The sequence below is a fragment of the Acipenser ruthenus genome, chromosome 26 (assembly GCF_902713425.1).
Source record: "Acipenser ruthenus chromosome 26, fAciRut3.2 maternal haplotype, whole genome shotgun sequence".
Classification (NCBI taxonomy): Eukaryota; Metazoa; Chordata; class Actinopteri; order Acipenseriformes; family Acipenseridae; genus Acipenser; species Acipenser ruthenus.
Window position 1 is genome coordinate 16,382,770 of NC_081214.1, and position 26,804 is coordinate 16,409,573.

Genomic DNA, 26,804 nt, shown 5'->3' on the forward strand with positions numbered 1-26,804 from the left:
TTGTATTAAATGCGATTTAGTTTAATCGATAATAAAAGACAAATGGCTGTGTAGGTCCATTCCTTTTTATATAGCTAGTGCCCAGTCTCTCCTGCCAGGCTCTTTCACAGTGACCCAGCAGTATGACTGAGCGACAGTCTTTATCCCACCTCTGTGCCCCCTAGAGCGCTTTTTTTTTTTTTTTTTTTTTTTTATAAATATGCCTCGTTTTTGTGGTGGCTGTGGTCATGGCCGTTTGGCACTGTCATGTAGGGGGGTAGCAAAGCACCTACAGTATCAGACCCCTGGAGACATATCAGGCATTCTGCAGGGCGATCCAGAACTGTTTCCAAAGCATACTTTTATACTGCATACTAGTACAGCATCTGTCTATGCTTGAGTTTATGAAGAATCATTTGTAAAGTATAGTATATATAATGCTTGCAAATATGTTTTTGTAGTATTCTGGTATACACCGTTATCCAGTATTGGTAGCCTTGACAGGTTTTATTCCGATGCATTATATCCCATTTCTATTTCTTGTTCAGTCTGGTGAATGGAGATCTAAAATTTTAATGCCCATTATAAAACAATGCCCATTATACTTCCATTGAGTCGTTACCTTGGAAAGCAGAATCATTTAAAACTGAGTCCAGTTGAACATGTTTTTCCAGTGGAAAACCTCACCCACGAACATCCAGGAAGAACTCTTCAATGTGCTCAAGGAGGAATGGCAATTTATTCTACAAAACCAAGAGCTATGTCAACTGGAGCTCCCCACAACACTGCTGACCATCTGCATTACTGAGCATCAAAACAAGACATTCACTTTTTTGTTACCTACAAACAGAATGTTTTGGTGAACTTCATTTCTTCGTATCAAACAACTATAAATAAATGTGTATACTTAATCTATTCTGTATTTAATTAACTACACAGGGATACGTGTATTAAGCTTTTGCACAATTGAAAAATTGGTATAGACATGGGCTAAAGAAGGCTATATAAACATAAGAAAATTATGTAGAAGAGTACGCCATTTGGCCCATCAGTGCTCGTCTGGTTCCTAGCAGCTGCTTACTGTGTCTTCCAAACTGCTCACCACAATTTGGTGAGTGTTCAAGCAATATGTTTAATAAGAAAGATGTCTATTAATCTGATAAAAATCATGCATTGAGGTTGGTTATGAAATGATAATGCTGAGGATACATATCATAATTGACCTGACTCAAATAATGATTTCTTCATTCTTAACAGATTTTTTATTTTTAATCAGTAACAGTTGTTTGTGTGTGTTAAGAAAAAAGTCATGCCTGGGTTCTGGAACCAAAAAGTGAATCTAGTTGATAATGTTGCGTGAACAATAGGAACATAGCCTGGGGTATAGAGCTATCAGTAATAGTCAGAACGCACATTTAGCTTTGGCATTTGCATTCATAAGACAGCATTGGATATGCAATTCATATACATTTCTTTAAAACTATATTAGCTCAATGCTATATTCAGTTTGGTTTCTAGGACCACCAGGTTGGAAGGATAAACTTACATAGTGTGTAGGTGGAAACGCTGAGCACAGTATGAAATGTAGGAGCCTTGAGCTGGGAACTACTAAATGTAATATACTAATTAGTCTTTGCTTGCATTTAGCCACTGCAAAATGCATATTAAAAGACTATCTTTGGGGGGTAAACGCCTGCGATAGAATAGGTCAGCTGTGGGAATGTTTGTCTCCCTTTTGACCCTGCCAATCACTCCTTTTCAAGTATTGATGACATTGGAATTTTCATTACAATACGCAAAGGTCAAGGGGTTTCCATTCTTGGTATTGAAATTGGTGACATTTGCCCAAGAATGCATGCTGGGCTATGTAGGACATTGCTGTCACTGAAAGTGCCAAGCAGGCTTGAGACAATAATGTCCTCTTTATACATTGACGCAGGTTGAAGAATACAATGCTAGCTTGCTGATGGTAGCTGGCAATACTGCAGATATTCATGAACGGCTGTCGGCTGACCTGGAGCGCATGATTTAACAAGCATTGGCAGTGAAAATCACCCATGAGTTATAAAGACAGCAGGCCAAGGATGCTGTTTGTTATATTTAATGGTATTCTGTCTGCCTACAATTTAATAACTGCCCTCCAACAAGTATTGGAACAGATGAATAAAAGCAGAAACGCCTGGGGTGGGGCCTTTGCTACCCCTAACTTACTGACAAAGTAGTTTGACTTTGTCACACTAATGGGGATAAAAGGCCTATCAGTCTAATGTTTTAAATCAGAAGCAGTGTCCCAAAAAACACACAAACACCTTCAAACTTCATAATATTATTTATTTTTGAATGAATAGTGCATTGTAAGCTATTTGTGTAATACCATATTTTAATGTTTGTGAAGAGAAAATAGATTGGAATACTAATGTACCCATTAGTGGTACAAAGCGCAATTACAAATGGATTCTGGTGTTGTTTATATATTGCAATCAAGCAACTATTTTTAAGTTGGTTTACTTTCTTATCAACCTGCTTTTTTACCCTAAAAGGATAAGCTTTTGATCCATTCAGTGCAATTTTTCTAAATAAAATAAAAACCCATGTTTCAGAACTTGAAAGTAACAATTACAAGATGTCCATCACAGACCTTAAGTTAACAAGTTGTTTGTTTATAGTTCTGAATGTTTATAAAAATCTAAAGCAAACTTTTTACTGGAACAAAACTTAGTGAATCTGGCCCCGACTCTGTAAACTAAATACATCCAGGTACAACCAGTTTGTTCTTAACATTTTCCAAATTTCTGTTTGGCACCAGCATGTGTATTCTATTATAGTCTTTAAAATTCCTTGGGCTCTTTTTGGCTCATTACAAACTTAATATATCCTAAATCTTGGAAAACAAACCCTGCAAAGATCACATTCTCTTTCACAACAGCGTTTCAAATCCTATTTCCACTTTGTGCATATCAGCATACAACACATGTTATATACCTGGGCATCAGAATGACGCAAGGCAGAGGGCAGTGTAAAAATGACCATGCGGAATGAGTTTCTAAAAGATTTGCAATGGAAAATATATAACAAAGTTTTTTTTAGTACAGTGCCAGCTAATATGCAAATTGTTGCCCCCGTTCAAACCTATGCTATTTTCAGTAGAGAAGAACAGAAAAAAATTGCTGCAAAATAATTCACAATTAACCTATACAACAAGAAATTCTGAAAAAAAAATATTTTAGCACTTTTAGTGAACATCTTCGTTTAATTGAGCTGTGTCTTTCAATCATACACAATTGTGCTGCCATGCAGATTAGACATTGAGGAAATTGAAGGGATTCAGGGCCCTTCACATAATACCCCAGATGTGGCTAATTTCCCTAGTCAAATTATAAAGAAACAAACAGCAGCATTGAGCAATCCCTTCAAGCTCCTAGTAAATGTCAAGTGGTTTTCCCACATGCTGGTTTTTTTAAAATCCCAATTACTAAATGGAAAAGATCCATTTCATTTGCAGTTAAGTTGGATTGGTGTACTGAAGTGTATAAATGAAAATGTGCGCGTGTGCCTTGTCCCCGAGTGGCAGGCAGGTCTGTGCTAAAAGAATGTTATTACTGGGCTTATTGTTTTGGTGTAGTGGCAAAGAATGCACAAATATACTGTATCCCAGAAAAATATGAAAAAATGAATTGGACTTATTTAAGCATTTGAGATTGTGGGTCTTTATCAAAAGTTTTAACTCATTAGTTAGTTCAATAAATGGTGTTACATTTGGTATTTCACTTTGTTTGACTGTTGAGAAGTTCCATAGCTAGATTGAGGAAACTCCATGAAAGTTCACATACTGTAGTATTCTTTACAACGTATGGAATAGAACTATGTTCAGACCTCGATTTAAAGAGCATGAATTTGGGAATTGGTCTCCTGATATCCTTGGCATTTGCTTAGCAACATGGCAGCATTTAGAAAAGTGCAATTTGCCTAGTCATTCTGTCGTTGAATCTGAATCAATATAAAATAGATTCCAAAATGAGATCTGGTAAAAAGAAAGAAAAAAAAAGTTATTAACTGTGTAGTGTTTTTTCAATGCTAGAGCTTTCAACATGCTGCATACAGTTTGATATGTATGAAATAAACTGATTAAGACTCATGAATACCAAACATAATTTCCTTCATTAAAACCTATTCAAAACATCTTAACATAAGTTCAAACATCTTTCAGTAATTCATGTTCTAAGTTGACGCTGAGGCTGAGGATAGGAGAATATTTAAATGATGGTGCCACTTTCTGTATCACAGCTTTAAAGAAGTACTAAACACAATAGTAAGGATTATTGCTTCAGTAATGTTTGTTATAAAGCACCCTGTAGTGAAATGTAAAGTGATTTCAAAAGAGCAGTGGAAATACAGACACTGGTATATCCACAATAGCGATGTTTAGTTTGCGCTCTGTGCATTTAAACAAAAGCTTTAGACACTACATCCAATTTTACCAGGAATAAAATGATATGTACTGTTATTTAAAATATATATTTTGGGGAGTTTCACTTTAATAAGTAGTATCAAGGTTACATTTGTCCTTTAAATGAACTAGAGGTATACATGAAACATGCAGCTCTATTCAGAACACCTTTGGATAAAGGGAGCTTTAAAAAGTGTGAATAAACTTCTAAAAACACAGTTGTAAAAGGGTTTTATGAACTGCAAACTTGATTTAAATGTATCAAAATGACCTTCAATAAAAACTGTCATTAGCAAAACAGTCCTTAAAGCAGTTTTGCAAATAGGGACTACAGTGTAAACGTCTTAAATGCACGCAACTCATTCATTAAAACAAATTAAGCAATTTGAATTCAAAGACACTCTTTAATTTTCACAGATCTCTGGAATGGTTTTATTTCCCATCACACTATATGTATGTATGAAGTATTTTGCATTGTCAGCATTCAACGTGCAGGTGCTTAACAGATTGGTACAATGTATGCACAGCAACTCCAACCACATTTTTTTCTTATTTGGGTTGATGGATAGACCATTTAGAAGCAGCGTGCATTGTGTTGCTTTTGTTTAAGTGTGTGGAAACTGCAGGATATGGAACGGCAGTGTGATGTGTGAAACAGAAGTGTGTGGAGGGGCTGTTCTTTATGTTCCCTGAATACCAAGGTAAAGTGTTATTGAACTACATGAGGGAGATCCTATGTGTTAGGAAACTGAACATCTGCCTGCCTGCTTAGATCAGTCTCCCTGCATCAGTACTTTAAAACATGGGCGAGGGAATTCAAATTGTATGTATTTATCAGGACAAGGCTATAAACCTGGTTTTGCAGTGTGTATAAAATACCATCCCTATATACTGTACTAATGATGGTTCTATGTGGAGTTCAATGTAAATCCACAATGCTGTGTGCAGTTCTGGTCACTCGCTACAAAAAAGATTAAACTCTAGAAGGTACAGAGAAGGGCGTAGGCTGATCCCAGGACTTAATGACATGAGCTACGAAGACTAAACAGAGTTATAAGAATGAAATCTTTTCAGCCAAGAAAAAAGGTTGCAACCCCTGTTTCAGGGTTAAACTTCTTATCTTGAAAATTCATAAAACAAACTCAAACTGGGCAAGAAATATAAACAGGATTCTGAAGCATTCTTAAACAATATTCTCTGGTCCAATGAGACTAAAATATAAGTAAAAAAAGGGAAAGCCTTCATAAAGAAAACATGGAGGTTGTTTGATCATGATATGGGGATCATGATATGGGGGGGGGCAGTTCAGGAACTGGAGACATTGATGCAATTGAAGATTGAATGAATGCAGCTATGTATCAAAACATTTTGCACAGTACAATGATACCATCTGCTCATAGTCTGATTGGCAGACAATGTATCTAACAACAAGACAATGACCCAAAGCATACAGCTAAGTCAACTCCGGAATTCTTGAAGAAAACAAAGTTCTGGAATGGTCTTCACAATCACCAGATCTCCATCCAATAGAAATGCTTTGAACAGATCTAAAAAAAAACATGTAGCTGAAGCATTATCCAATTTGTCTGCGCTGAAGGAAATATGCAAGACAAATGGGCCCAGATTTGACCAACAAGGTGTAACATACAGGTTAAGAATTACCACAAACGTCTGAAAGTGTTAATAAAAGCAAAAGGAGGACACACAAAGTACTAAATCAGGGTGCCGTGCTTTTGTCATGAACAAATACTTTAAATGAAAAAAAGTTTGTTTTTTGATTAAGATTATTTATTTACTATAAATTGTGTATTTTGCTTTTTATTTTATTAAAAAAAAACATTTATAGTTTACTAAATGCTTGTCCTTAATCTGTTACCTTGAATTATGATATAATAATCGTAGGGTGCCAATACTTAGTGCATATAGTACTACGAGATTCGTTTTTCAAATGTATACCCCAAAGTCCATTTATTGTACGTATTGGTTAAGAAGATTAATTTATTTTCGTGTGTATTAATTCATACTTTCCAATACAAATGTAAGTGTGACATCTTGTTAAGTTGTTTTTATAACTGTTTTGGTAAAGCACTCGGTGAACATCCACCCGCCACCATGATAATCCAAGCATGGAACTTTCTAAAGCATTTTACAGCACATGGTAACCACTTATCCATAGTAATTCAGAGATTACCCCTTAAAATAAGTGGCGTCAAATGCTAAAAATCCAGCTGCGGTTTACCCCGGCGGTTATAGATTGATCAAATCAGTCCCTTAGCCTAACAGATTTTTTTTTTTTTTTTCTAGTTAATTACAGCCTGGAGCTTGTGATGAAGTAGGTTGGATTCGCTTAGATAGAATGAGGGATAGTGTTGTTATAGTTGTTTTTTTATACTCGTGAAATATAATGTGACATATATTTTTTTTAAATGGCATCAGTGTTCATATATAGTACACAGTATATTCTTCCGAATAACTAAAAACAAAATCACGTCTTCTTATCCAAAATTAACAATTGTAATGACATTAACTTTCAAAAAAGACATAAACAAAATGTAATTGACACAAGTTTGTGGATATATAATTGAGTGATTAATAATAATAATAATAATAATAATAATAATAATAATAATAATAATAATAATAATAATGTAACATTAAACGGGGTAAAATAACAACATTAATATGGTCTATAACTTAAAAACGAATTATAAAAATAGGAGAAAATGCCCCTCATATTCCAGGTCTTTCAAACTATGTTTTTTTTTTTAACTAATAACAAACCAATTAAGACTCTGACTGGGTCCTAAACTATTTCATCATTTAACTAAACCTGTAATGGAGTAATCCTAAACGACCGGAGTTGCCTAGACGAGAATAGTTGATATTTTTGTAAAGGGGCAAACAAAAAGTCGGTCCGAATCCTCGTAAACTGTTGATACTCCAGGACGCTTCTTGAGGCTAGCCCTGAAAGACTTTTTAAAGATCCAAACTACATATAAAAACGAATGCTCTCAACTTAGTTTCCATTCATTGTCAAGGATATTCAGCGGTGCAGAGCAGTTCATCCGTGGAGCGGATTCATTCACGTACTGCAGGGAATTAAGTGGCTGTTTTTCTAGAGATCGAAAACCAATGTACACAACAAGCCGAATCCACGATACTTTATTTTCTCTGTTGTGAAGAATTCTACGTGCAGTTCTCTTTTAAGATAATTGTATCTCCTGTTTTGGAAATAACATTGCTTCTCTTATAGACTTCACTGGACCCATCAAAGTGCTGAGGAGGGACCTACTTGTTAAGGTAACCATATAAGAAGAACATTGTTTTAATTTATTGTACATTATTTTAACAGACAAATTAACACTGTTTTCTGTAACATGCACATAATTATATATAGATGTTTTTTTTTATTATTTCAGTTCAATTAAACTGTGTTGTTGAAGAAAAAAAGTACTATATAGTAAAAGTTTAATTGGGTTATAAAAGTTTAAGGCGCTATAGTTTCCATCAACATATTGTAAGTTAACATAACACCATTGATAATTGTACTACATAGTAATTCGAGATTTTACCTAAACAAGTCCTAAAAAACGTTTTTTGCACCAAAATCTGCATGTTTTCATTATAAATATTTTGCTTCGGATTTATTTTGTGTGTGATTGCCTAATTTAAAATAATTGATACCAAATGTAGAAACACCTTTTTATATTATTGGCAATTTAAACATCGAAAGTCTGACCAGTCTAAACACAGATTAATACAAAAAACCTCTATACAGGTAAATAGCACAACTAGCATACGGGACAGTGCAGACATCTTACTGGGGAATTGTCAGTTTTTTTTGCGTGAATTGGATGTTTCAGGTAATACTACATGCCGTTGGTTTGAGTTTGCAGATTTAAAACAGAAGCGATCATTTTAGTGTCTTGTGCACATACAGAATGTGTTTAGGAAATGATTTGCCCTCATATTGGTATATTTTTCATTAATATATTGTATGTGAAATACTACCCTGATTGGCAGCTCTACTTTGCCAGTAAAGTTGTTCCACTAAGCAATATGTCAGGTTTCCAGCAATCCACTTTGAACACTGCACAGGCCTGCTCGCCACTGTAGGGCGCTTCAGGGCTCCACACTCACAGGTGTTTAAGGGAAGGATACAGTTTCACATCTTGTTTAAAAATCTGAAGCCACAAACCCACATTTATTTTGCTTTCGATGACTGCAGTTTGTTATGGTCCAGCTTGCACAAATGTACCCATTTGAAGCCAATAAAAATACAATGAGTGCTGTGTTTCTTTCTTTTATTTTTTATTTTTATGCCAGCACTTTGAATAGAAAATTAACTTGTTTAATGGGAGGGAGTGGTTGGTGGTATGTGTTGTATAAAATAAGTAATTAATGTTAATCTGGAAATCAGTCTTTGCGGTTTCCTTAAACCCCCCCCCCCCCCCCCCCCAAAATTGCCATTTTAGACCTTTTTTTAAATGCTAACTGGCAAGGTTTACAGACCAGGAATATTTGAACATGATGTAGTCATTGTATATGGAATTCATTCCATTCTGCTCCAAGAAGTTTTGTGGCAAAGGAAATGTTTTGCATGCTCAGCTTCAAATCCGCTGTCTATGAATTGCATTACCGAGCCCAGAACTACAGCAATGCCTTATGGCTATTGTGTCTCTCTCTTGCCTAGACTAGGCTGTCTTTGCCCAAGGACTGTTGGAATGACCTCCTAAATACAGTACGAAGCACCCATTGGAACAGAATATGGAACAGCCTATAACTGTGGCATGCAATGGAAGGAAGATTACAGCAGTTTAGCAGGAATAAATAATTAAGAGAATACGAACAGTGGATCCAAACAGATTAGTGAAGTTCTGTGTCATAGTTGGACTGTTTTAATAACCTGGGAAACACAGGGTGAATTGCAGCAATAGCTTTTATTATAATTTTATAAAACAATGCCCAGTGTTGCAGCTGGAAGCACAAGAAAGCAAACTGGGTTTTCCCCCCCAAAAAAATGTTGGTTCGTTATAACCTGAATGAAGTCGTGCAGGCACAAGTTAAACAGTTTTCTGGGGTGAAGATAAGGTTTTCTGTTTCAGGTTTAAACTCTGGAACGGTACTTGGAGAAACTGTCTGTATAGGTTGTTTCTTTGATGGGTAGAAAAAAATCGGTAGGGCAGGTAATGGCAATTTTTTTTTTTTTTTTTTTTTTTTTTTTAAATATGCCCCTGTAAAATTAGCAGTTCTACCCCTGGTGTGTACAGAAAATGTATTAAGACTTGTCCTACCACATATGGTACCCTAGGTGTATAAGACATGTAAGCCTTATGAATTCCCAAATGTTTCCTCAACACTGCCCTCTGTGTTCTAGGTGAGCCCAGGAGATGAGTTCTCTGGTCTACCCTAGCCGAATCATGAAAGACCGTGAGGCCATTGCCATTCTCCACTACCCAGGCTCAGGCAAGATGAATGGACAGTTCACTCAGACGGGGATCCATCCCTCAGTAACCGCCTCCTCGTCGCCCACCTCCAAACCCCAGCCCTTCAGCCTCCAGCCAAGCCCTCACCTGCTAGCCAGCATGCAGCTCCAAAAACTCAACAGCCACTACCACAACATCGGCAATGTAGCAGGGGACACCACTGCCCCACCCAGGACCTACAGCTCGCAGAGCCAGGGCGCCCTGTCCAACCCAGGGAGCACCATCATTGACTCGGACCCCGTGGATGAAGAGGTCCTGATGTCCCTGGTGGTGGAGTTGGGACTGGACCGCGCCAATGAGCTGCCGGAGCTGTGGCTCGGCCAGAATGAGTTTGACTTTATCTCGGACGTTTCCTCCAGCTGCTGATTCTCCTCGCGTAGGAAAGATAGTCTTGAGGGCAACGGAGAAAGAAATCGTGAGCTCCTGATCTAGGCTTAACGTCTCAAACCCAGCTCTGTTGTTTGCTATGGAAGTTGCAATGTACATGAAACAGACCAATATGTTTCTATGTCTATGAACTTGAGATCTGTGTAATATCTTGCTAAATGTCATGCCTCTGAAAAATCTCGCTTGAGGCTGCTTTCACTTCCCAGAATCGCTCGCACTGCTGCAGCAGATGGGGGCATTGTTGGCATCTGCCTAGAAGGCAACATGACTGGCAAAGGCCAGTCTGTGTTTGTTTTGGCAGAGAATTGGACTGGAACAAATTGTATTGTTCTAAATCAAATCTTAAAATGGGTTAAGGAGAGCAGTTGTCTTATTTTTTTCTAAACTAAGTCCAGTGCTTAATTATAGACTGTTGTAATGAAATGTTCACGGTTTCATACTGAGAGAAACGTGTTTGTAGTTCAATATTTGCTTTGAATTTCTAAGTTTGGGAAGATGGACACCAGAAAGGAAGTATTTTGATTCATGCTAGTTTCTTTTAGAATGTATTGGTTTCCATTCCAAATGGAGTACAAGTTAATTAAAACACATGTGTTTTTGATTCACTGTAGATGGTAAAGCAAAGCTTCATTGAAGAGTTTAAATGCTGAATGTGTAGACTTGTCAGCATTCATGGGAATATACCCCTCTCTCTCCCTGCTGAAACACTACCCTCTGGAGATGAGTGGGTTAGATGGCACCGAGGTATATGAAGGAAAATGAGATGTTGGGAATTGGGCTACGTCTGCCATTAAGCGAGGGAATACCAAGCCTGGCAGAATGACTTGCTGTGTATGTGATCATGATGAAAAGAAGGATCATTGTGAAATGCGGAGTAGGACCTGTATTAAACCGGTGCTTGAACATTTGAATTGATAGCATTTTTTTTTCTATGCACATCTATACTGTAATTGAGAGCAAATAATGCTCTTTGATGCATGTAAGAATTTTGATTATAAATATCTAACACACAAATTTCACAGCGATTTATGTGGCAGTTTAGGACTTAAATCCAAGGAATCTATTTTTGTTCTGATCAGCATTAGCTATCGCCCCCCTTTTGTTATGCTGAAGATCTTTTTGGTTCTTTGCTTGTTTTGTATGGTTCAGTATATGCAGATTTATTTTAATCCATCTTCACTTTGGCATATTTTACATTTTATTAAATGTGAAATGTTCCAGCCTAGTAACAAATGAAGCAAGAAAAAAGGCTAACCGAGTACTTGGTTCTATAGTTAAGTGTACAGTATAGGTTCTGAATGTATAATGCACCAGTTAGACCACACTTCAAATCTCTTACTTGAATTCTGGTCATTGCATTTATATAAAAAATAGAAATTGAAGCGGAGAGTAACCAGACTAATCCCAGGGCTAAAATATGAGTTTTGAAGATGAGATGAAGGAACTGAATCTAGCGTATACACCAGGACCACAGGACATTGTGAGGAGACCCTTTTCCACTGGCAGGTGTATAATATGGGTTACCAAGCCATATTGCTGATTGGGGTCTATAAGAAACAGATTGGACCGTTGTGGGGTCAATCCATACTAGGAACTGGATGAGCACTGATGGGCTGAGCAACCTCTTCCTGCTATTTTACATTTCTTCTGTTCATAAAGGCTACACAATTAAACAAATGGTGCCTAATCAACAACCTATACAATGTTATTTGAAGAAAAAAAAAAAGCAAAGAATTGAAATCTTTGGCAGAATAAAAGTGGATTAGTAATGTTAGTGCTAGTGAGGTACGACTTTAAAAAGCTTTATCACTCCGACTCGTAACTAACGCTTTATAGTCACTGCACCAGCCCATCTTCATGCAGTATTTAGATACTCGAGACAACGTTTCAGAGCACAGATGTTTGCCTTGCCTATCGGGTTGTCGATGGCGCGATGGATGCTTGTGTAACCGAATGGGATTGCTTTCTAATAATTAAATACGCATCATGTGAAACTGTGCTTCCAGTGAGTGTCTGCATGGCAGGAACAAGACAGAGCTCGTGTCCAACCCATACAGTCAAACCCCCCCTCCCCCCTGCTGGTTTTACACAGCGCAGGGAACTTTATCTTAATGACTTCTAAATTAATGAGAATAGTGCCTGTCTCCCCTCCACCTGTCCCCAGGGCATGGTTAATTCATAGGAAAGCCGTTTACTGATATGCTTTCTGTTCAGCCCAAGCCACAAGTTTTCTTCATGGAGTGTGTTTGGCTCTGGTGTACAGGCTTCAGACTTTCTGTTATGGCGATGAGGGCATCTAGTTTCAAACCCCTGCCTTATTGATTTGAAAAAATGATTTTGTTTGGAGAAGTTTAAGTGTATGTACCAAGTGAAGTATATATTTTTTTGGTTAAATGTATCTCTTGTTTTTTGCACTTATTTTCCCTTGTACTGAAGACTGTACATTCTTGGATATTATGTAAATATCTATTTTTGTTCTGCATTAATGCAAAATAAAACTACACTTATTCCACTGTTTCTGTTGGCAGCTATTACTATTACATGTAAGGCCTGGTATAGTGTTTGCTGAATGTTTCCATCCAAACATTTTGTCTTCAGATTTCTTTTTGTGGACTATATACCGGTTTTGTTACACTGAAAGTCATCTATCCGATCAGTGGGGGGGGAACCATTAACTGGGCACAGTTAAGTGAGCACTAACACTCTGTTTCTGGATATGGCTGTAAGATAATTTAATTCTTTAGGGCTTGTCAATATTCAGATATTGAGGACTTATCCAGTATTGTAATATGACAGATATTAACTGTCATTACTTTCCATCCAGTATTTTGTAGTTTAACTACAACACTGAAGTTAACTTTACAGACAGAGTATTGTTTGCTGCAGCCTTTTTATAATCACAAAGAAACCCCCTCTCTCTGTCACATCACTCTCCCCAGTGCACCAGGGTGGTTTCTCAATGAAACTCTGGAACCCATTGTTTGCCATTGCAGCTTGCAATAGTAAAAAAAGCAGGATGAGGTGGCCAGGGCACAGAGACTGACAGGAGAACAACATCTCCCTGCTGGGCAGTATTTTTAAATAACCCCTGACAGGACTGGATTTACTGTACTTTCACCAGATAAAGCTGTCCATTCAGACAAGGAAGAAAAGTACATGCTGTACAGTCTGTGGAAGCCCTAGTGACGAGCACTGGGTCTAGGTTCATGCTGTAGAGTCTGTGGAAGCCCTAGGGGTAAGCACTGGGTCTAGGTTCATGGAACAGCTCAAGCGCCAACCCTCTTGCAATAACAGCTTTAATTAATGTATTTATTTTACAAGGTGAACTGGGATAAAGGCAGCACAGTTATCGCAAAAAAAAGTTACAGACCTAAGTAAATAGATTCTAAACCCCTAAATAAACATCCCATTGAAATAGTATCGCTGGGACAATATTTTAATTTTCAAACAAATGCTGCATGAAATGCAAACATGTATGTTCATATTCATTCCTAACACTGAATTTAAAATGACCAAAAGATGCAAAGGAAACCAATTCGTAATTGGAGCTATCATTACAATGAGAACGGTGATGAACAAGATATATATCAAGAGGTTGTACAGGATAGCAGAGAATAATAATTACCAGTGAACTGTTTCGTCACAATTTGATAAGCGATTCTCCTGGTCTCAGTAACTAATACATGTTAATACCAAGTTTCATGACCATTGTAAAAACAGTTATCCAGATATATACAAAAAGGTAAGTGTGACATACAGACAGACAGACAGACAGACAGACAGACGTCCGGACATTTCCATCTCCTTTGCCCGGCATTTCACCCTTCAATAATAAGGCTTCTTGAAAGTTTGCATCACCTAGATTTTTATGATGGAGACATAATAAAAACAATTATTTGAACATAATTTAGATATTTAATTTAACATGATGTCATCAAAGAAATGACAAAATATCGCAAAAGTCTACCGGAAGCCGTAACAGCAGTACAGTATTTCATGTTAGATTTTAAAATGTCACATTTTTCAGTTTTTGTCAGTATGTGGAAAACTACAAAGCGCTATGTTATTCAATATGTTAACATAACTTTATTCGGCAGGTTTATTTCCACTTTATGAAGCAACATTAGTTCGTTCTCTAGGGTGATGCAAAACCTTTCACCATAGCTGTTTTTATGTACTAGCCATATTCTTAAAATACATAACTTTGTTCCAAGAACATAAATAGAAAAACTACAAAAACAGTAGGAATCACCCAGATTAAAACTGTATTTTATATTATTACCTAATTAGAGACCTGGAATAAAAACCTGGAATTTGTCACACATTGTCACACACGCAGCGACATTTCAGCACTAATCATTGTAAAAACCTTTTTATATATTACATGGGGGCGCATATCTCTAACAATGGTTTTTTAGTGTATCACACAATCTTGAGGAATGCAGTGGTGATTAATCTTTCTTTGGCCGTACACGTACAGTAAATAAAGTAGATTTTGGTCGTTTTTCATGATACTAATATTTCTAATTTCATGGCAAGGGTATGTTACTAATAAGAACAACAACAATTCGCATTTCTATAGCGCCTTTAATCACAAGGAACCCAAAGCGCTTCAGACAATTAAACAATTCAATTAAAGACAGAATTTAATAAAACAGAAAGTTAAAAAGATATCGCAGTGTAATTTTAAAAGATAAAAAGCTAGTTTGTAACAATAGAACAATTAAAAGAGTCGAAATGGAATAAAATAAAAAAAACAAACGAGACTATCCGTTTCTGTCGGTCTGGTAAGATTAAACTCAGGTGATAACATGTTTTCAGCTCTATGCTGCGAGGGAACATTTGGAATTGATTGTCATGAACACTGAACAGCTGTTGGATGATGAAGCGTCTGCAGTCAGTTGTGCCAAGAGACGGTATGTATGTACTTCTGTATCGTTTACAGCTACACTGCTTTATTTACACCTGTTTGTGTGTTAAGAGCTTCCGTTGTAGATATTTAGCTAATGAGCACTAGACAAAGATAACGTTTTTTTTTCTTTTAAAAAACAGTTTTAAGATGCTTGTGGCTCAGTTTGAGTAAAGATAACTAAAAGGGTTTTAATATCTGTTAATAGAGCACCACGGTACTAGACTAGTAAAAGAGAGTTCTCAGATTCCTTGCCTTGTCTCCCAGGAAATATATTACTGTTTCACTTCTACGTCATTTCACCTCAGCAATGTCTTCTCGGTCAAGCATCTGACAGTCATTAGGGGAAGAAGCTTATTGGAACATAACTCAGAAGCATGTCTGAAAATATGAATTTCCAAACAAAAGCAATTCACAGTATGTAGCAGTATAATCATACAACAGAACACTTTGGCAGAGAATTTAAATTATATATGATCAGGCTCCCTCTTGTGGACGCTGTTAAAACTGAAATTAAATAACTCGCCCCTGTACCCAGACTGTGGTTGAATGAAGATGCAGTTAGTTTCTGGGCGACATAATTAACATATCTGCTGCTTTGGTCATTAAAAAGTCGTTTTAACGCTCAAATCCCCGCGTGGAAAGAGCCAATGCATAATTAAGATTAATTTAGCAAGAAAGAAAAGTTAGTTTTAGCCGAGCTGTTATATTATGAATAATTCAGTGTAAATATGACTATAAACAAACAAAAACATATAACAACCATCTTAGATAAAAATAAAATAAAAAACATGTATTTTTTATTACATAAGATTACATATGCGTTCTTATTAGTTAGCTTGGTTTCAGTACTATACTTCCAATGTTAATTAGAAATAAGAATACATTTTCAATCAATCCTCCACCCCTAGGTGTCAGTATTTGCTAACGCATTAGGCGCAGAGACATGTCCCCTTTCAGTTTCCGTCGCCGGGCAAGTTATCAGGGTTGGCCTGGAAGTGGGAGGTCCTTTTCCCTGCAGAATCAGCCATGGTGAGGAGAATTTTTCTCGTGTTCTTTAACTAAATCATCCCTAAACATCGAGTTTATACAATAAATGTAACGGACCCCAAAGTCAGATACCAAGCTTTTAACATTTAGTAAAGCAATAACCCCCTGCATTTCGAAATTCGGGCTCTGGGAATCTTAAGATACATTGGTTGAAATGTATCGGTAGTTTGCATTGTAGCAAAAAGGGCTAAACCGTAAAGCACGACTATATTGGAAAACGGCAGTAACAATTACCCAACATGGTAAAACGTATTTAATCGTTATATACCTATCAGTAGATCTCTGCAGTGAATGGTAAATATATGCATGTGTGCTTCCCAATAACTTGTGAAAGTAGGCCTGTTTAGGTACTGAGGTAGTTGACCTGGATGTTTTCGGTTTAAAATATAAAAAGACCGAAAGTCTCATTTTTAAAGCGGTAAATTGAGTTTGTGTTTTGTAGTGATAAACATCAAAGTTTTATATATGCCTCTTAACTAGTCATTGGACTCCTGAGTACGTGGTGGTAGGGTAGTGATGATGGACGCATTACTGAATGTGTACTGTATGTTGCTGCAGTATCACATTTACAGAATCCGAAGCGATTATACACGTTCAGGATGTAAGTTTATATTTTTACGGATTCTGATGTTTTTGAATAGGTTATAAGTAGTACATAACGTGTTGTGGTGTCTGCATCGTTTTTTGATGGGGGGAGTATTAAGTATTAAATATTAAGTTGGCTTTTATCGGGGTTTTGTCTAGCATAGGTAACTTCACATTGACAGCTCGCATGTCGTTGATCCAAATTGTTATCAAAGATGTATTGCTGACATGTCGGTGTGGAAGGTCTGCTTGGCTATTTAACTTTTCTTCCTTCTTTCCCAGGCTCGAGGACCTAAGAAGCACTTGAAGCGTGTAGCAGCTCCAAAGCACTGGATGCTGGATAAATTGACGGGAGTGTTTGTAAGTTGACTATTTTTTTTAGGTGTCTGATGCATGTTAAATATAGTACAATGTACACTTTAGGCCTGTGGGTTCCTCTACTTTTTAAAAATGAGTAATTTCCTGTTTCATTGAGAGGTTTTATATTTAACAAGGAAAGAAACAACCAGACTTCGTTCATTGACATTATGTATTTCTGCAGTTTAAGAGAAACTATTGGATAAACTACAGTGAACCTGTTTCGGGTCTCCTGCACTTACTAGCCAGGAAGTGTTTTCAGGTATTCTTACCCATTCCACCTTGTTTTCTTCCCAGGCTCCTCGCCCGTCAACTGGTCCCCATAAGCTGAGGGAATGCCTCCCCCTCATCATCTTCCTCAGGAACCGTCTGAAGTACGCCCTGACCGGAGATGAGGTCAAGAAGATCTGCATGCAGAGATTCATCAAGATTGATGGCAAGGTCCGCACAGACATCACCTACCCTGCTGGCTTCATGGGTAAGCGCTTATAATCAAAACAACTCCGGGGGTGAAATACGCCTAAAATTCAAAAAACAAAACTGATGCTGATTCTGTAGGGCAGGTTTATTGGGAGTCCTGTACAAGTAAAATGAACCCTTGGTGTTGTATAAATCTCGCATGTTAACTGTGTCGACCGCTGACCTAATATGGCTGCCATGTTGACGCACGCTTGTTAATCTGAATGTTTGTTACACGACTGTATTTTGATATTTGTCTTTTTTAGTAAAAAAAGACCATATCTGTATACAAGCAGAAGCTTTGATTTATTCAGTTTTATAGATTAAAAAGTACTGTTGCCAAATTAACCCTTTGCTTGCCTTAATTCCATGAATAGTTGCTTTGTAGATCAGTAAGCATTCCAAATGAGCAGATCCTGCCTCCCACAGTATGCCTTGCTAAAATGGTCTGTGCAGTCTATTTGATTTAGTATTCTGTTCTGGTAGTAGTTGTAGAAAACTGTTACAATTGCTATTTTTCAATTCCTTGTAAAGTAGTGCATAGTTGTTATAGAGATGGAATAATGACGTAATCTTTATTTCTTATTTTTTCTCATTCCAGACGTCATCAGCATTGAGAAGACTGGAGAGCACTTCCGTCTGATCTACGACGTCAAGGGGCGCTTTACTGTCCACCGCATCACAGCTGAGGAGGCCAAGGTGAATAAACGGGTTTATTGAAACCTGCTTCTCAACATGGCATGTTGCCTATGTAGCCTCCAACTTTTCAGACTGAAATTGACCAATTGGCAGTTTTACAAACACTAGTTTGGGGAGAGGGATTGCAACCTGTTTAGCTACAGTTGCTTATCTGGAGTATCAAAAGTTACTGGGTTCAGTTGTACGAAATTAGATTTTTAAAGTGTCTAAATCCATTCTCATGAATGCCAAATGGCTTAAACAAAGTCATGGAGGAAGGTGGAAGTTATGTCGAATTAAAACGCAAATAACAAACATCTGCAATCGGGGAAAGAGAACATAACTGACAACTTAATTTAGACACCCAATGATATGACTGGTGAAATATTGGTTTATTGGAGTTCACAATACATTTTTTTCAACTAATGTAACATTTTTCGCTTTAGTTCCAGTCCTTGGAATTCTTTGTTTTTGGGGCATTTTGTTAATGGCACATGTGCAACACAAAATCCTTGGTGCATTTATATTTTGCTTTTTGTTCTTTTAAAATTTCTTGAATGCAACTGAATGCTAAATTCTCACGTTTGGTCACCTTCACTTCTGTTGCATAAAACCTAGGGTTACTGGATTTCATTTTCTGATGGTGTTAATATGGCACCTTATGGACTTCCCAGGCATTTGTATTCGATCAGATTGTTACCATCCTTATGCTTCGTTTTTTTTCTCTATATATGTATTAATTAATATTAGGGTTAGAACAATTTACAATAACTCGGTAATATATCAAACAGAAATCTCGACAAAATTGCATTATAAAAAAGTGTGTTACCGGAAATGTATGATATTGTATTCGTTATGAGTGACAGCTGAACTATTTTTATACTATTCACTTAATTCCAGGAGTAATTCCAAGTTAAGGGATAGGCAGCATTTTTTGTTAAATGTCATGCTGCCTTTTTAGTTTATCGTTTGTTGTATTTGTTTCCCTCTAGTACAAGCTGTGCAAAGTGAGGAAGATCTTTGTTGGCACAAAGGGAATCCCCCACCTGGTGACCCATGATGCCCGCACCATCCGCTACCCGGATCCACTCATCAAGACCAACGACACTGTCCAGATTGATCTGGAGACTGGCAAGATCACAGAATTCATCAAGTTTGATACAGGTAACTCAGTCTGTGCTGGCTTGCTCTTTTCAATGACGCCGCAGGGTTGAAAGTCTTCAGGCAGAATGAAAGGGGTTAGACACATGGCTTTGCAAATCTGTTAAGGACACTTTCTACAGCAGAGTCTGGTATATGACCTGTATAGGGATCACATTTGTAAAGATGGCAACAATAACACATTGTTAAACTGGATCCTTAACAGATTTTCAGTCAACTTTTGTACAGTTTGCTGGACTCCGTACAGACCAAACTGCAAAGAGAAAGCAGACTAGACACCCAAGACAAAGGGGATTTCGTGTTCATTGAATCAGAATGGCAAATTGTTTTAAAATGTGACATGTAAAATGCTGATGATTTTATAACATTAAAATATATCCTTGTGGTGGTTTCAGTGTTTTATATCAGTGTGTATTGAAATGCATTGTCTAACATTTTGATTTCTGTATTGCAGGTAACGTGTGCATGGTGACTGGTGGTGCTAACTTGGGTCGTGTTGGTGTGATCATCAACAGGGAGAGACATCCTGGCTCTTTCGATGTGGTTCACGTCAAGGATTCCACTGGCAACACCTTTGCTACCAGGCTGTCCAACATCTTTGTGGTCGGCAAGGTGAGTGTCTAATAAGGTTGCTGACCAAGCTTTTACTGACTTCTGCTATTGCATTACATTGCTGGGGATGTGAAGAGAGTGACGAACATCTGGCTGTATAGAAATGGGATATACGTGCAGTAGGATTTAGATGTCTTGAATAAACAGTAACTTTGTCAAAAGTTACTGTGACTTTTTTTAGGTTATTTTTTTGCAGAAATGCTGACGTCATGATTTTCTTCTCAGGGTAACAAGCCATGGGTCTCCCTGCCCCGTGGAAAGGGTATCCGCCTCACCATTGCAGAGGAGAGAGACAAGAGACTGGCAGCCAAGCAGAGCAGCAGCTAAAGTGCTCATGACAGACATGTGCAGAGAAACCATTGCTCCATGATTTGAAAAAATACAAAATAAAAAAATATTTACAGAATTACTGTTTTTAATGTCTTTAAAACAAACCAAGTAATGGGAACTACTTATTTTTACATTAGCATATTCAGAACTATTTTTAGTTTAAATTACTTGCGATTGTACATTGCAGTCTGTAAAGGTTTATTTATACTCTTTAAAACCTTGTGGATACACATTGGATACTGATGTGAATTCTGTATCCATTCGATTTATGTTGGAACTTTTTATTTCAAACTAGCACTATACTACTCGTACTAAAACAGAATGGCCTGAATTCCGTTTAATATTAAGCAACATGCTGTATTGCAAACTCAACATCTGGCAAAAATCTTGAGCAGACGAAGGTGTAATTTAATCCTTCACCTGTGATGTGAAGTTTGTCTTACCAGTAATTCATAAATGCATTGACTTCCACTAGATGGCACTGATCACATGGCTATGCTGTTTTTCTACTAAAAATGGAAGATCAAGTGACGTGTAACGTATGTATACCCCCACCACAGCTGTAGCTACATTAGAGAATATTAAAATGAAAACCTATATCGCAATAACCTACATCCTCAATATGTACAACTATGACCACAAGTTTTGCATCACATAGGATTTTAGAATTGAAACATAATTAAAAACAAACTGAACATAATGTAGATATTTTATTTAACCTTATGTAATCAAAGACTGCAGGATATCGAAAGTGTCTACCGGAAGCCATACTAGAAAAAGACAAGAAAAAAGGATGATAATACAAGGACTATACAGCCTGCAACGCATATAATTCAAATTGGACTGTGTGTGGCTGATTTAAGAACTTGGAAAACTAAATTGATAAAAGAAAGTGCACATATCAAAGATGAAAAAGATACATTTACAAGCACTGAATAAAGCTGTGAAATGTTACTGTCAAAAACAATTTCAGGAAAGTTAAATGTGATGCAGAAGTGAACTTCGTTCTGTACTGAAACCATTCATGTTTTGGAAAGACATGGTTTCCGTGTGCTTTAATTGAACTAACTTGCTTCTGCCTTCCTCCTGGGAATCGTTTTGTAAACAAGCTGTTTGGTGCTCAAATAGCTTTTTTTTTTTTTTTTTTTTTTATTAAATAAAAAACAATCCAATTATGGTAATGTAGTTTTCAAAAGAAGTACTGAAATTTTTTTTTACTGCCCATTGCAGACAGATGGACCAACCAGTAACATTTGGGAGTAGCTTCTGCTTTTCAATGTTCTAAGTTTATACAAGTTTTGTGTTGATTAATAAATGTACAATATTTAACCATCCTTTATACATTCTAGTACAGTAAATTACTTAAAGGAAAAATAATGTGAACTCCCCTACGTAATATAATTTCAGTTTTTAACATTGTCTGGTATCCTTACTGCAACACATCCTTTAAGTCCAGATTTCAAGAGTGACTTCATACTGTTGATTTGATGGACAACACATGTGCTTTCTGCCAGTTCTGTTGTCAATTCAACGCTTGTCTTTCTAATTCTTAAGGATATTATCTTTCAGTATTGTGCATCTTTGTTAGACAGCTTTTTGGGTCTTTCAGTCCTGTTCCTGTTGATTATGCTTCGAATACCACACCTTGAAAATCAAGTGATGCAAGCTATTTCACTCAAATGTTTTTTTCTTTATGCAAGTCATGGTTATAATAGAAAACACTAGTGGAGTAAATTGTTGATGCTCATAATGCATCCGAGTAGAAAAACGCAACGTCCAAGACTACATATACTGAGCATCAAAAGAAACATATCACTTAAATTCACTAGATGTGATCGAAAAATGACAAAGTCTGTTTTAGAGCAGGTGCAGTGACTTTATTGTGTTGATAAACAATTGATATCACGAAGGTGCTTCATCTGTCGATCTTGGGCAGGTGTGACTCTTGGTCTCCCAGTTCATGGCCTGTCAATTGACAGAGTGTCTGGTTATACCGTCTCGCCAGGTTTGAAATTGCTGGCTGTGAGCACCCAAGACGGCGAGCCACAGTACGCTGCCTTAGTCCAGCCTCCAACAGGCCAATTGTACAAAGGCGCTGCACTCTTGACAGACATGGCATATATATATTTTTTTTTCTGTGATTTTCTTTATTGCTTTTATTCAAGTTTGCAATTCAACAGCTGAAATCACTGCATATCCAGTGTCCAATCAACTGTCTCACTAATTAGGTGATTAAGTGCATATGCTTCAGTCATAGTCACTCAAGCGTGCCATGGTCAAGGATGAATGATTGAATGATTAAAAAAAAAAAATCATTTCGTCCATGTCCATTATTTATAGACCTTGTTTGAAAATAAATGTGTTATAATAGTGATAGGTTTATTTTGCTGCTTGGTATATACAGTGCCTTGCAAAAGTATTCAGACCCCTGACCAATTCTCTCATATTACTGAATTACAAATAGTACATTGAAATTTCGTTCTGTTTGATATTTTATTTTAAAACACTGAAACTCAAAATCAATTATTGTAAGGTGACATTGGTTTTATGTTGGGAAATATTTTTAAGAAAAATAAAAAACTGAAATATCTTGCTTGCATAAGTATTCAACCCCCACACATTAATATTTGGTAGAGCCACCTTTCTCTGCAATAACAGCTTTAAGTCTTTTGGGGTAAGTATGTACCAGCTTTGCACACAGTGTCGGAGTGATTTTGGCCCATTCTTGGCAGATTTGCTCCAGGTTGTTCAGGTTGGTTGGACGACGCTTGTGGACCGCAATTTTCAAATAGTGCCACAGATTCTCAATGGGATTGAGCTCAGGACTTTGACTGGGCCACTGTAGGACATTCACCTTAGGACATTCAGCCACTCCAATGTTGCTTTGGCCTTGTGCTTGGGATCATTGTCCTGCTGAAAGGTGAATTTCCTCCCACGCTTCAGTTTTTTAGCGGACTGAAGCAGGTTCTCTTGCAGTATTTCTCTGTATTTTGCTCCATCCAATTTTAACAAGATGCCCAGTCCCTGCTGATGAGAAGCATCCCCACAGCATGATGCTGCCACCACCATACTTCACTGTAGGGATGGTGTGTCTTGAGGCATGGGCAGTGGTAGGTTTGCGCCACACATAGCGCTTTGAGTTTTGTCCAAAAAGCTCTATCTTGGTCTCATTTGACCGCAAAACCTTTTCCCACATCGCAGCTGGGTCACTCTCATGCTTTCTGGCAAACTCCAGACGTGCTTTCAGATGGTACTTTTTGAGTAACGGCTTCTTTCTTGCCACCCTCCCATACAGGCCAGTGTTATGCAGAGTGATATGGTTGACTGGTGCACTCCCAGCCACTGAACTCTGTAGCTCCTTCAAAGTGATTGTTGGCCTCTCTCACAAGTCTCCTTCTTGTTTGAGCGCTGAGTGGGGTGGTGTGATGCAGCTTCCACTTCCTGATCCAACTGTGCTCACTGGGATATCCAAACACTTGGATATAATTTTGTACCCTTTCCCTAATCTATGCATTTGTATTACTTTATCTCTAACTTCTGTAGAATGCTCTTTGGTCTTCATTTTCCTTCAGATTCACAGCCTGACCAATGATCCTTCAACAGTGGGGTTTTTTATCCAGAAAATGTGACAGCAACTTTAATGGTTCACAGGTGGAGGCCAATGGTAAGGTAATTGTGCCCTCATTAGGACAATTTCTTTCATCGGTGTAAACTGGGAGCTTCCACAGCACAGGAGTTGAATACTTATGCAAGCAATATATTTCAGTTTTTTATTTTTCTTAAAAATATTTCCCAACATAAAACCAATGTCACCATACAATAATTGATTTTGAGTTTCAGTGTTTTAAAATAAAATATCAAACAGAACGAAATTTCAATGTACCATTTGTAATTCAGTAATATGAGAGAATTGGTCAGGGGTCTGAATACTTTTGCAAGGCACTAATATATATATATATATATATATATATATATATATATATTATATATATATATATATATATAGTAAACGAGCCTTGCGGCTCAGGTTCGTTTTGCCCCTTTAAAATACTGACCAGACACAGAGATGGAGGGTTTGAAAGCGCTTCTGCGCTAATTTTAATGCAGAACAAAATCAAAACAAAATACAAAATAAACACCTAGCTCTGCATGAGCCCTAACTAACACACAAGAACACCCTGACTACAAGTGGGACAGCTAGGCTGTTTCCCCACTAAAACAATAAACAAAAACACATATAGGTTTACTACAGCACCTTTTCTTTGGTTTGCTCACGACTGCCAGGACGCAGCGTACCACTTCCTGCCGCTGCCTTCTTAGCAGTCGTCCTCAGCAAACTGACTCTCCCTTTTATACCCTGCACCTGGCTCCAATTTAATAATAAGCACCAGGTGCAGGGGATAACTAAGCAATAAAACAATTAACCAATTCAATTAAACAACAGTGCATTTCTCCAAACTAACAAAAATTATACATTTTACTGCGGGGATGATTCCAATCCCATCCCCCACTGTGCTACAATATATATATATATATATATATATATATATATATATATATATATATATATATATATATATATATACACAGTATATACCAAGCAGCAATATATAGGATAATTTCACAACATGTGCATACAGAACAATATATTACTCACTAGCTGCATGACAAAATTAATTAGATTGAAAATTATATAACAAATGTTGATATTTTGGAATGGGTATTTGCGGCTCTTCCTTTCAGGATTTAAGCACTAGAGCCATATGGGGATTGCTGGGCACCACCTGTTTATCTCTAATCCAACCCAGCAAGTGTATTAACAAGCCATTCTGAAAAAAAAACAGTACGTGCATTGGACTCTGCAAGGTATTTAAAAATAAATAGAATGATTTCCTTTGCAAAATAACTGAGAACAACTACTGGATCAGCAACTATAATACACCTTAACATGGATTTTTTTAAAGGGGACTGGGAACTCTGTAGCAGTCTGACTGGCGCTGACTGATAGGGGACCAGAAACTACACAGAGTTATGGAAAATACGTTTTTTTTAGCATTCCATACACTTGGTGAAAATGTTTGTCTACCAAAGAAATACATCAGTTATATCACATCTTCGAAGTGGTATTTCTAACTGAAGTGTTTTGTTATACCCACTGAAGGCAGTACTAGACATGTTTCTGAGAGCTCTATTGAGGCCACAGGGTTCTTCAGTTTTACAAATATACTAGGATGCGATGACTACAAAGCTAAACAACAAGCATAATACATTTGCTACGATAACTTGTATTTCATACCCATACAAATTTGTTCATTAAGATAAATTATTTCAAACAGATTTTTAAAAGTGTTCAAATAGCTATCTTGTAAATTGATAAGGCTGTTTTTCTTTTTGTCAAGTCTAATGCCGTGACACATCCCAAACTAAAAGAAATTAAAAAGTGAATGAATTCTGAACATTTATGTGATCGACAATGTATAGTATGGATTTGTTTTACTAGTCAAGGTATATTTCAGTCCAAAATGTTTTAAGTTTTAAGTCTTTTTCCTGTGTTTGTGTTAATTATTTAGACAGGCATTTTAGCCCCATATAACAGATCCAAGTTTCTTGACTCAGATAAGTGGGCGTTCCTAATAAAGTACTGTCCAAAATGAAAAGAAAATAAAGTTGATCATGTGAGGGACAGTGACTCCAGAGGCCAACACAAAGAAAACATTCATTTTGGAGATGACCCAGATGGTTCTGCTACATTGCTTCCATGTGATGGGGCGTAATTTAAAAAACCCACAAGAAACAGCGTCCAACATTCACCACAAACACTGACCTGTGTGCCTCGCTCTCTTTGGGGTGCTTTCTCTCCGTTGTTGCTTCGTGGGACTCTTCCGTTGGAGCTCTGCACAGGGAGCTGAGCTGGGAGTGATTAGCTTAGAAAAACACAGAGACAGGCCAAGCAGATGGGCAGTGGAGCAGAACTTTAATCATGAACAAACCTTACTATAGTGAAAGCATAGCAAAGTGCAATAGTGTCGTGAAAGCATGGTGAAGCAATGGCAAGCACTTGAGGTATAGAAAAGTATATACTGTATATATATATATATATATATAAAAAAACAGTGAGGTATGCTAAAGCATGTTAAAAAAACATAGCAAACCATGGTAAACTATGGTAAATACATGCATTGCACTATGACCATGCACATTTATCATGGTAAACTTTTACAAAGTAAGGGTTTCAACCAGGAGGATTGTCACATTACTGTTCTGTCCAAGGTTGTTAAACAAATGACCCATATAAAAACATGTAGCTGAACTATGATTCGCATGAACACTACAGAGACAAAAGATACGTTTCGAAACAGAAGCA

The 26,804-nt window shown here is 37.1% G+C and overlaps 2 protein-coding genes across 4 annotated transcripts; both read left to right on the forward strand.

The window, feature by feature from the left end:
- The first annotated feature begins 7,378 nt into the window (after positions 1-7,378).
- LOC117412146 (cbp/p300-interacting transactivator 1-like) lies at positions 7,379-12,813 on the forward strand. Its single transcript, XM_034020151.3, has 2 exons — positions 7,379-7,726; positions 9,804-12,813. The coding sequence occupies exon 2, from the start codon at positions 9,817-9,819 to the stop codon at positions 10,276-10,278; it is 462 nt and encodes a 153-aa protein (XP_033876042.2). The 5' UTR covers positions 7,379-7,726; positions 9,804-9,816; the 3' UTR covers positions 10,279-12,813.
- Positions 12,814-16,172: 3,359 nt separating this feature from the next.
- On the forward strand, positions 16,173-20,516 carry LOC117430305 (small ribosomal subunit protein eS4). 3 transcript variants are annotated; one of them, XM_034050206.3, is made up of 7 exons: positions 16,173-16,240; positions 17,126-17,203; positions 17,498-17,678; positions 18,261-18,358; positions 19,330-19,501; positions 19,953-20,110; positions 20,336-20,516. In XM_034050206.3, exons 1-7 carry the CDS (start codon positions 16,238-16,240, stop codon positions 20,435-20,437), a joined length of 792 nt encoding a protein of 263 aa, XP_033906097.1. In that variant the 5' UTR covers positions 16,173-16,237; the 3' UTR covers positions 20,438-20,516. The 3 variants fall into 3 exon arrangements, with proteins under 3 accessions (XP_033906097.1, XP_033906099.1, XP_058857181.1); XM_034050208.3 differs by lacking the exon at positions 16,173-16,240 and adding an exon at positions 16,477-16,500; XM_059001198.1 differs by lacking the exon at positions 16,173-16,240 and adding an exon at positions 16,529-16,552.
- Positions 20,517-26,804: the final 6,288 nt, after the last annotated feature.

Coding starts and splice junctions, on each gene's coding strand:
- LOC117412146 (XM_034020151.3), top strand. CDS start 9,817: ATGAGTTCTCTGGTCTACCCTAGCCGAATCATGAAAGACCGTGAGGCC.
- LOC117430305 (XM_034050206.3), top strand. Junction 17,679..18,260: donor CTACCCTGCTGGCTTCATGG/GTAAGCGCTTAT, acceptor TTCTCATTCCAG/ACGTCATCAGCATTGAGAAG. Junction 19,502..19,952: donor ATTCATCAAGTTTGATACAG/GTAACTCAGTCT, acceptor TCTGTATTGCAG/GTAACGTGTGCATGGTGACT.